Source organism: Chelmon rostratus, chromosome 2, assembly GCF_017976325.1.
Source record: "Chelmon rostratus isolate fCheRos1 chromosome 2, fCheRos1.pri, whole genome shotgun sequence".
NCBI classification, from domain to species: Eukaryota; Metazoa; Chordata; class Actinopteri; order Chaetodontiformes; family Chaetodontidae; genus Chelmon; species Chelmon rostratus.
In genome coordinates, this window is record NC_055659.1 from 15739341 (window position 1) to 15749981 (window position 10641).

The following is a 10641-nucleotide window of genomic DNA, read 5'->3' on the forward strand; positions in this document are numbered from 1 at the left end:
TTTTATTTTGAACTGCTGGTTGGGCAAAAATTGGCAATCTGAAGTCACCAAAAGACTGGTGGGATATTATGATTGGCATGTTTTACTATTTTCTGACATTTTTAAGGTTTATTTAGTCATTCCTATAGTGGCCTATGTATTCACACCAATTCTAACCCACTTACCTCTGCACTCAAAGGAACCCTTTGTGTTGATGCAGTAACTGTTTGCAGGACAGACACCCAGCTCAGTGTCACACTCATCAATGTCTGACACAAACACAGATGCACATCATTACTCAGCTTATCTCATATACATGTGTATGATGATCTCCAGACTCCAAAGCTCTGCATACAGTACCTACACAGCTGTTATTATGGAGTATCCATCCTGCTCTGCATTCTTCACACTGGTCACTTTCTGGGCCTGAACACTTATTGCAGATATCTGGACAGCTGTGCACCTGAACCACCAACAGACAACAGAGCCAAGCTGCCTGCAGCAGGTTCCTGTGAAACATCCTTACTCCCATCTGTTCCACCAGGGCCACAAAATAAAAATGTTTATCTCTTTCAAAATATCACATCCAAGTTTGTCCAATGATGCTCGCGAGCTGCAAGGGAACAGATTGCTGGCAAAATAAAGTATAAGATGGAAAGAAAAAAAGCTTCACCTTTGAGACAGTCCCAGAATGTAGCTTTGTTTGTCATCATTCGTTAAGTTTACTCAGTGTTTTGTTAATTTTGAACAGGGGTATGGTTCAATGGGAACACCCCCTGCCCCAACACCTCCGGCCAACACACACACACCCATGTATACTTCCCAACCTCACTCAGATGAAAGATCAATGAGTTGAGCAGACTAGACTGCACCTGCACTATCCCTGCTATTAGGAGATGGAGAGGGGGGATGGGAGGTTAACAAGGGGGATGCATTTTGGTCATTCTACCAACAAGAGGGGTGGCATCCCCCTTTTATCCCCCCTAAAACTGCCTACAGCTTCATCATGTAAGAGTAAAAAGTTCCTGATTCTTTTTGTATTAAGGAGAAACGCGATGGAGGTGCAAAGTAACTAACTACATGTTCTCAAGTACTGCACTTACATTGGAAGTACTTATTTTTCCACATCAAACTTTACTAAGGAACAAATAATGTGCTTACAAAACATGGTGCACTGCTGTAGATCAAACGACCACAGAATATATAACAGCTCCTGTTAGCTCCACCTTGACTAGTCGCACTATTAAAATGCAGCTTACATGCTTAATAAAACTTTTCCATTTTGAGCAGTTATTGTTTTGAAGTACTTTTTACAAATAATATTATAAACAATAATTATGTACATTGGCACAAGTAACTTAACTCTTTTTACATTATGCTCTTGCTACTTTCACTCTCAGGGCTTCTTCCTCCACAGTGCCGCACGAAGTGTTTAGACACGCTTTGATAAACTGAAACTGGTCAGAGGTAGGAGACATGTTGAGTTGCTGATTATATCATAGCCTTTCGGATGACCTCAACACAAACCCCAGACATGATTCGCGTTTTGTTTTTTGTTTTTTACCTCGCCTGTGTGCGTCCACTGAGTCTGAACGGCACCGTCCTCGGTTTAAAAAGTTTAAATGAAACGAACACAGCAGAGACGCGCTGGACACACTTCAGGACTGCTTTGTGTTTGATTACTTTGGAAAAACATCCCGAGCGGGCGGAGCAGGCGTCAGTCTCACAGCACCGCCCCACCGGGATGTAAGCACATTTGTAACAAGCACTCCTTTTTGTCCTTAAACTGACGCTAGATTGCTGCAATAGGATTCACAGCCCTTCAGCAGGAGCTGACCAATCACAATCCGAGATCCGCCATGCACAAAAATACGTATATTTATTTATAGACAAGTGTCGAAAGACTTACAGCACACGGATATAATTAGTCTTTAGGTTAAACATTTAGCAGCTTAAAGGATTTTATTATGGTCAACAAATCCCACCAAAGCAAATTCTTGTTATTAATCATAATGACTAGAATTGTCTGTGTAGCCAAAGCTCGAAATAACTTATTCCTCTGTGCAATAGACCTCCACTGTCAGCATTAAAAACACACTGACACTGTCACACTTTCTCATATTTTCCTCTATAGCTATGAACATGGGCCTGACCAACCATCAGCAAATAGTCCCCAACGCATACACTATTTACTGTTTGAGCAGTGTTTGATCAAACCTACAGTGCCCAGCAGCTTTAGGAAATTATTTTACACCTGCAGTAAAAAATAAACTGGCTCTAGTTTTGGTTGTCTCATCATTCTTGACAATAACAACAATATAGATTATTTCCAGCCTGCCAGCCTTTAATATTAGATCATCCACAATTTGGATGAAGTAGTCCTTCATTTTCCCAGATCAATAAAATATTCATCTTGTAATTTATGGGTTTTTCAAAGGCTGTGTCTCCATGTCTTTCTCATCTCCAACATGTTTACATTGTAATGTCGTCTGCTGGTCTGGTCCCCCTTTAGTCTTTGCTCTCCATCTGTCTGAGCCACTCCATTTCCACCCTGTCCATGTCCTTCTACATGACCGCGTCCGCGTTCCTCCCACTGTGAGCTCAGTCAAGAGGGCCTGGGTCTGAGAGGGAAGCTGGAACAGCAGCAGCCCCTGAAGAGGCTCTGGTAGAGTCCTGTCACTGCCCGAATGGGAGTCAAATTTCACCAGTAGAAAACGCTCTGCAGCTCTGCCCAGCTGCTTTTCTGCTTGGATGAGGCACAGGGCAGCCATGAACACATCAGAGTAAGGGGACGCTATCTGAGGGAGACCCTTGTCATCTCCCTTTGTCTTGATAACTTCTTTGAGCCGATGAGTCCATTCCTCTGCTCTCTCCAAAGCTTTGCGGGTCAAGACGAGCACAACTTGGCCACCCTGGCTGTTCAGCTCCAGCAGCTGGGAGTGCAGCCACGGCAGAGGCCCCAGAGTGCATTGCTCCTTCCTGCTCCACTGGTCCACAGACACACTGAAGCCCTGGTTACAGAGCAGGGAGCCGAGCCGGCATACTGAGTCCGAAACACCATCATCCACATCTGGAGGGCTCAGCAACACCACATGACGCCTTCTGCCAACTTTAGAAAGGAAAAACAAGGGGACAAATGTCAGACAGTTGGCTTGTTCCATCATGACTTCATGAATTTTTTATAACAAGTAGAAAACACTCACTCTCTACAAATCTGCCATGATGCCAGCTCCACACCCATTCTGTAAAAGCCAGAAAATTAAGAGTCAATACACCATATCATATCATATTTATCCTTCAAGTGCTGCACATAATCAATTCTTTGAACTACATGTGGGTAAAATATATGCATGAACAGATGTAGTAAACAAAATTTGGTCTTTGAGGCAAATGAAAGGAGCCTCGGTAGGAAGTGCCTGAGGAAATTCACCACACAGTCAAGTTGGACAATGCATATTTCATCAGGGGTTGGCAACAGTACAATTTCCAGAGCAGAGAAATCGGACACTGCTCTGTCTTCTTCATGTACAATAGGTTTCTCCTGGAATTCTTGCATATTTCACACACACAAAGAAAAACAAATAAAACGTACTCTTGACAGAGTCACGAAGGAGGCAGAACAACAGCACAGTCAAGCCGACCAGCAGCATAACACCGACAACCAGGAGACTCCAGCGCCACCTGTCAGCTGTACAAAACAAAACCCCATTCATAAAAAGCTCAAAATAGAGGTGCTGTGTTTTAGCTATATACATCACAACCAGCATCATTTTCTGTAAGCATAAACCCTGTCAGACTTACTGTTATTAAAACAGAAAGGACCAAGCTCATGTCCCATTCCCTTTACTTTCACCTGCACAAATGGATAAATATTAATAAGTTATTCAGCTTCACAAAGTATATGCTGTACATATATGGCAGTTAGGAGGACAGCTGCAAAAACTTTACCATCACACATGGTGAGAGCTGTAGGTTTATGTCTTCAAACACCCCCTTTTTCTCCTGAAGAGGATACAATTATAAATCATTCATCAGTCATTGCAAACTCTGTGTAGCCAGGAGTCATTCAGACCCACAGTACTTTATTTTCAGTTCAGGTTTTGTGGTATAAGATGAGTTTTTTTTGTTGTTGTTGTTTTTTAAAGGGGGTACAAGACTCAGTATTTAGATTTTCTTACCCACTGTCCTTTGCTGTTTTGCCTCCACATGCCATTTGTCAGCTGTTGTCTAAAGCCCTTCACCTCTTTACAGCTGTTCTCTTTGTAACAGGGCCACACTTCACCCTCCAGCCTGCAGGGGGCAGATATGTTCCACCACAGCATTGAGAGGTAGTTGTTCATTTGACCCTGGTTTACAGACACAGACACATTCTGCCACATGTTCCTTTGCAAGAAATCTGGAAATAGACACATAGGAAACGTCAGCATACCAGTGGTAAACTGCTCCTCCGTCACCCTGTGAAGTGAGACCAGAAAGAAAGTGATGACGAAAAAGAAGACGAGACCCTCAGACTTCTCACCTGTGTTAATGAAGGGGCAGCTAAGAGAGCGCCTCGGCCTCTGATCATCCTCATCCCATACCTAAACACACACACACACACACACACACACACACACACACACACTCAGTCACATTGCCAGTCGTGTTGGTGTGTGAGCCATAAGTAATCTTGATGTTTAAGTGATGGTACCTGGAAACACATGCAGGGGGTCACACAATACAGTGGGATGGTGGTCCTGTTCAATGTCTGTGAAGAAAAGATGTAAAAAAAAAAAAGTAAAGTAAAGTAAAAAGTACTTTTTACTCACTTGTTACTTTACAGATTCAGATTCTTAACACAAACATAATCAACAAACAAATTATGATGTTTTATTACAGATTAAGTTACTGTGATATTGCTACTTTACTTAAGTATAAGATCTGTATACCTCTAACATTGCTGGAGAGAAATAGGAACATGTACTCAAATACTGTACGTAACCATACTTTACTTGAGTGCTTCTGTTTCATGCTACTTTATACTACACCTGCACTTCAGATTTAAATATGTAATCTACAGCTAGAACTGAAAAAGGAATCATTTAGTTGAGCGAAGGAAAAATTAGTCAACAACTGATTAGATAATTGACTCATTGTTTCAGTCATTCACTGGTTCTATTTTTGTCATGTATGAATATCTTTGGCCTTTGGCCTTCTGATTGGGAAAACAAAGCAATTAGAACAAGGGTGAGGCACATCTGGCCTCCAGCCTGCAGGCAATTCGTAATTCTAAAAAAATCTCTTGACAGCAATTAGGGGTTTCTCTGTAAACCAAGAACACAACATAAAAAGTAGACAACGACATCTTTCCGGGTGGAATGCAATGCACGTATATTACCTTACGCTAATATCATGGCAACTGCTAAGAAAACAAGATGACAAAGTAATTTTTTGTTCAAGTAAACGGCCAGTGAAAGCCAGTGTGTCTAAGTTAGTTTGTGTGGTCGAGCTCGAAAAAGGCTCATGTCAGGAATCATTAGAGCTACAAACATGCTAAACTGGATTAGCAGCTAGCACAAATGGGTTTGGATAAAGTTGACACGCTTCGGTGGAGTTTGGAGGCTCAACAAGCAGCTTTCACAAGACCACATTCTGACAGAGATTCTGTTCTGCTGGCAGACTTTGTGGTGAGCGAGCTAATAGCTAAGAAACTGAAACCTCATTCAGAAGGAGGATTTGTGAAGGAGAATCTTGTTGCTACTACGGAGCTGCTAGCAACAGACAAAGTTAAATTGTTCCAGAGTGTCAGTTTGTCTGGAATAATTCATAGAGATGAAGGAAACCCTGACATGCCAACTCAGTGATAACAAGTGTCTGTGAATTGGTCTTCATGGTAGATGTTACCAAGTACCTCTCAGACCTGAACCTCAAGCTCCAGCAGGTTCTCAGCTCCCTGCTTTCAAACGTGAAATCATTTGAAGTGAAATTTAAGCTGTGGCAAGTACAGCTGGAAAGGAGAGTTTTCCTACTCTGCAAGAACAAAAGCCTGCTGTGACATCTAAATATGTGTACCTGACACCTACTATATGAACTGCAAAGCAATGACGAGTTCATAGGCCATCATCATCATCATCATCATCATCATCATCACTACCATCTGACTGAAACGCCTCACCAAAGAGAAGCAGTTCCAGTCATCGCAAAGGTTAGTGTGATTCATGTGTTCAGTAATTTAGTATGGCCATTGAAAGAGGTCATGAAAATTGGAATGGCCCGTTATAGGGAAAAAGTTTCCCCACCCCTGAATTGGAGCATGTAGGCTTTTGGAAATTGTGATGTACATTTTGTCAATAAAACAATAAATTGCGACACACTGAGACATTGATCAAAAATGAAAACAATCGTTAGTTGCAGCCGCAGTGCTTACCCTACAGACATTTTAAATATACAACAAGATAAGTTCATAAAATATGATGCACTGCCACATCAAGCTACCCAGAATGCTACAGTATATAAAGCTGTACCTCCAGCAGCATCAATATAACATAGTGACTACTTTTTATACTCCAAGTACATTTTGCTGATAATACCCTCTGTACTTTCACTTGAGTGATTTTGAATGCATGACTGTATTTCACATTGTTGCGTTGCTGCGTTTACTTGAGCAAAGAATCTGAATACTTAATTTAAAGCCAAACAAAAAAAAGCAACAACGACAAAAGAAAAAAAACGGTGACTGCCTGCCTCCAGAATCAGGCACTGCTGTGCAACACTGACCTGGCATCTTCCATTGCGCTCATACTGGACGCAGACAGAGGGGAGGCTCTTATTGCTGTCCGCAGACTGCAGCTCCACCAGGTTCATCTCTTGGTTAATTACGCTGCGGATTTCTGGTGCTGAAAGGCCGGAAAGAAAAACTGATCTCCATACAGATGCAAAACAGCTCAAGGAAAACTAACACATCTGACATGTGGGGATTGTTTACCTTGGCACTGTTCTACACGTTCCTGCAGCCTCTGGGAGCACACTGAAGACAGGACATACAGTGTGAGTCAAGCACTGTTGCGATTCTGTGTAGTAGCACTTCAGTTCAACAGATGATTTGTGGTTAAAACTCAGAAAAAGACCAAACTTTACCTTCATCCAGAGACGGAGCAACAACTGTCAGACTTGGATGTGGCAGTTTAGAAGAATAAACAATCACTTGACTGCTGAAGGTAACCCCAGCTGGCTCAGTAATCACGATGGAAAGCTATAGAAGACACACACAAAGTTAATAAGACTAGGTGACTGGAACATACAGTTTATCCCTATTCACAATTCAGACTGATATTCCTGTTTATTCCGGTACATGGAGGCTACAGTACCTTTGCCCGGTTTTGCTGAGTAAGAGCTGTGTGATTAACCGTAAACTCCACCTTCTTGCAGGAGGGCATGGTAGGTGCTGTATTGTAACACACAGTCAGGGACGCTGTTGCAACAGAGAGGGCACATTCAAGGGTGGGGTTGAGAATTCATTGAAACATTAACGGAAAAGTCAACTGTAAGAACAGCACTTAAAACTCACTTTTAAACTTTTTTCAATGTTTTAATCCATTAACTATGAGGGCAATTCACATATTGTATGTGCAGTTGTTGTATTGCCAGTCATTGATATTTAGGGCATATGTTTTAACTGTGACTGATTTCATTTGCTCCACTGGATTCAAATCGATCATGTTAAACATTTTAGCCAGTTTATTGTAAGTAAACTGGTCAGGGGATGACAATAAAGCAAAATATGTTATTCCCACTGTTGTCTGTAAGTTATATTGTTGTTGTGCTTTCAAAGAACAACACTGATGTGGGAGTGGTAGAAGTACAGCGACCATTTATACAAATGCACTCATCTACTGTTAATTTCACATTGTCCTTGTCACAGCATCCATGTTTGCTCATTAATCCTTCCAGTTATGATTTCCCAGCATCCCACAACACGCTCCTCAGCAGCTGGACGTTGAAATGTGACGGTAATGTAACTTTGATATGAAATTAAGAGAAAGTAATTGGTTGCCTATTACGAGCAAGTTGAAGTTCATTTTCATGCATTACTGAAATTAAATTAAACCAATAGCTACCTGGATGGAAGGAAACCTTTGAAAAACTTGTGGTAAAGGAGACGATCGATAGGAACATTAAGGCTAATTAATAAACTGGTTAATGGATTTAAACATACAAAACACTTGGTATGGTCTTTTATATAAATAATACAATGAAAGTGGGCTGCAAATAGCCTTAGCTGATACCTTTTGGATTCCTCATCTCCTCCCTGTAATCCTCCTCATCCAGGCCAGAGTGGCCTTCGTCCTCCACATCTTCATCATCAATAGGGAACTCTGTGTCTATCACCAGACATAATGTACACGGCGCTGTGTCCTTACAGCAGAGCTTGAAATATGCCGTCAGGTTTTGGACATCCACAGCGTCATTCTCTGGCAAAGTAAGAGGCATCTCATCCTTCATGGTGCAATCAGACAGACCCTGAAAAATTTGAAATGGAAAACGAGAAAGACATATGCTGAATATGAGGCATCCAGTAAATATTTGCTCTTCAGAGGCTTTTATTGTGATTAATGTACATACAACAGCCCTATATTTTGACAAGCAGATAGACGGTGACAAACCTTCACCTGCTTTTAATTAAATGTTTGAGAATGAAACACTTGTGAAGTGTTCACACAGTGAAAAGGGAAATTAAAGTGTCAGAGCAGGCTACACCAGTGCTAAAAGGAAATTAAAGGTGGAATCTGTCAACATATAAAAGTATGTACTGTGCTACGGCACACAATGCATCCAAGCAGTGTATCCTACAGTACCTGTGAGCAAATGACTTCATGGCTGTCATATCCAGATATCTCCAAACTGCAGGCTGACATATGTAGAGTCAGTAAAAGGCACCAAACGGACCGTCCAGGAAAAATCATGTTGCCTGAGGACACCCTGATTGAAATATTTGCGTCCTACATTTTTTTCCAAATATTTTTCTCCGGGAGCAACATGAAAACCTTGATAAACAAGTCCGGTGTCTTCCTTCCCATCATGACTTCAGGTTGGAGATTAACTTGGCTGAAACTGCACACTGGCATGGAAGGCAGTGAATCGAGACAAAACTGCGAGAGCGTAGCCGTTTGGTTATGGCCTGCAACAGAAAACCTATACATTAATGCAGGTATAGGTGTTCTCTGCCAGGTGTGTCTTCAGAGGTTTCCTTTGAATTACACCACATCGTTCTCCAACAGTTTATAGGTATAATAACAAAGAACTGAATAGTCCCTTCTTACAACGCCTTCAATTAATAAACAAACAGAAGATCAGAGTATATTACTGTAACATTAGAAATTATATTAAATTACACTTGTACTCTCATAGAATGATCATTAAGGTCGCTTACGGTATTTAGTAATCCACTGTAAGTAATCCACTCTAAGGTGTGTTGTTCGTCTCCAAAGTTCATTCAAGTGTACACCTACTCACAGTTGACAAGAAGTGTTTGAGTCATGTGGAAGTTGCACCACGCAGCACTCCACTGTCCTGACTCAGAGTCGTTTTTTCCCTCCCTCTCTCTCTCTCTCTCTCTGTCTCTCTTTCTCTCTCTCTCTCTCTCTCTCTCTCTCTGTGTGTGTGTCTCTCTCTCTGTCTCTCTCTCTCTCTGATTTAGCCTAAAAAGCTCCTGTATGCTCCAAAATGCACATAATCCTCAAACTTCCCGCTCTGAGTTCCTCATTACAGTGTAACCACCATGAAATTCCACAAGCGTTTTCTTTAAACACAAAAAAACAAGACTCCACTTTGAACACTGGATTGAAGTAGCTCTGTACACAGAGCTGCATTTTAAACACGCCTAACCCTTTACAGCTGGATTGTTGGTACTTTGACTTGTTATTTAGATTTGGCAAAGTTCCTTCCTTTTGCGGTTCCAAGTAAACTGTGCTTTGACAAACAAGTTTATCACCTCGTAAGACTCTGCATAGCTACCTTTGACCTGCACTAATGATGCAGTTCACTGAGGGAGGACAATTCCGTGCAACACAAAGACTCGCGGCTCACACAGCCGCTCGACTGGTTTGACCACATAACACTAAGCTACCTGTGAAACCCTTGCCTGCCTATCTCTGGAACTCACTCTCTTGAAATGCTCAAACCAAAGTAAAAAAAATCAACAGCCGCCTATTGTGGACTTTGTAAATCAATGAGGGAGAGTCACTTTGTTACAGCAAAGGTGGAAAGTATATTTACTTAAGCTCTGTATTTACAGAATGTTTGACTGTGAGGCAGTGGTACTAAACTGATCCTTTTATAGAGATTTAGGCATTTACTCTGCAATATTTGAGACGGAAATATTTCACTGCACAACATTTAACTGATTGCTCTACTTAGTAGTTTTCAGATTAAGATTAGCTTTGTTTAAACGACCATTAAATGAGCAGTCAGCACCACCTATTTGAACGAGCTCTGTTACCACATGCAATGCGTCAAATTTACCTCAAATATTCATTCATTTTATCTAAATAAGTTCTGAAAAAAGCACCTTTTACTAGTCGTGTTTTTTTATATTGGGGTGTTGCCAGTAAAGGGTTCTAATGGCCTACTTTTCCCAAAACTGTGCAGTTTGGTTATTTATATGCAAAGTTCTCCTTTACTGAT

General features: G+C 41.3%; 1 protein-coding gene across 1 annotated transcript; it reads right to left on the reverse strand.

Annotated features, from left to right (window-relative positions):
• Nucleotides 1-164: 164 nt before the first annotated feature.
• On the reverse strand, nucleotides 165-9787 carry il17rc (interleukin 17 receptor C). Its single transcript, XM_041957935.1, has 16 exons — nucleotides 9389-9787; nucleotides 8814-9136; nucleotides 8244-8478; nucleotides 7326-7429; nucleotides 7096-7210; nucleotides 6944-6985; nucleotides 6736-6854; nucleotides 4670-4726; nucleotides 4499-4559; nucleotides 4158-4375; nucleotides 3928-3981; nucleotides 3781-3832; nucleotides 3572-3667; nucleotides 3183-3221; nucleotides 344-3088; nucleotides 165-248 (listed from the first exon to the last, which is right to left on the reverse strand). The coding sequence occupies exons 2-15, from the start codon at nucleotides 8919-8921 to the stop codon at nucleotides 2400-2402; spliced, it is 1989 nt and encodes a 662-aa protein (XP_041813869.1). The 5' UTR covers nucleotides 8922-9136; nucleotides 9389-9787; the 3' UTR covers nucleotides 165-248; nucleotides 344-2399.
• Between the last annotated feature and the right edge of the window lie 854 nt (nucleotides 9788-10641).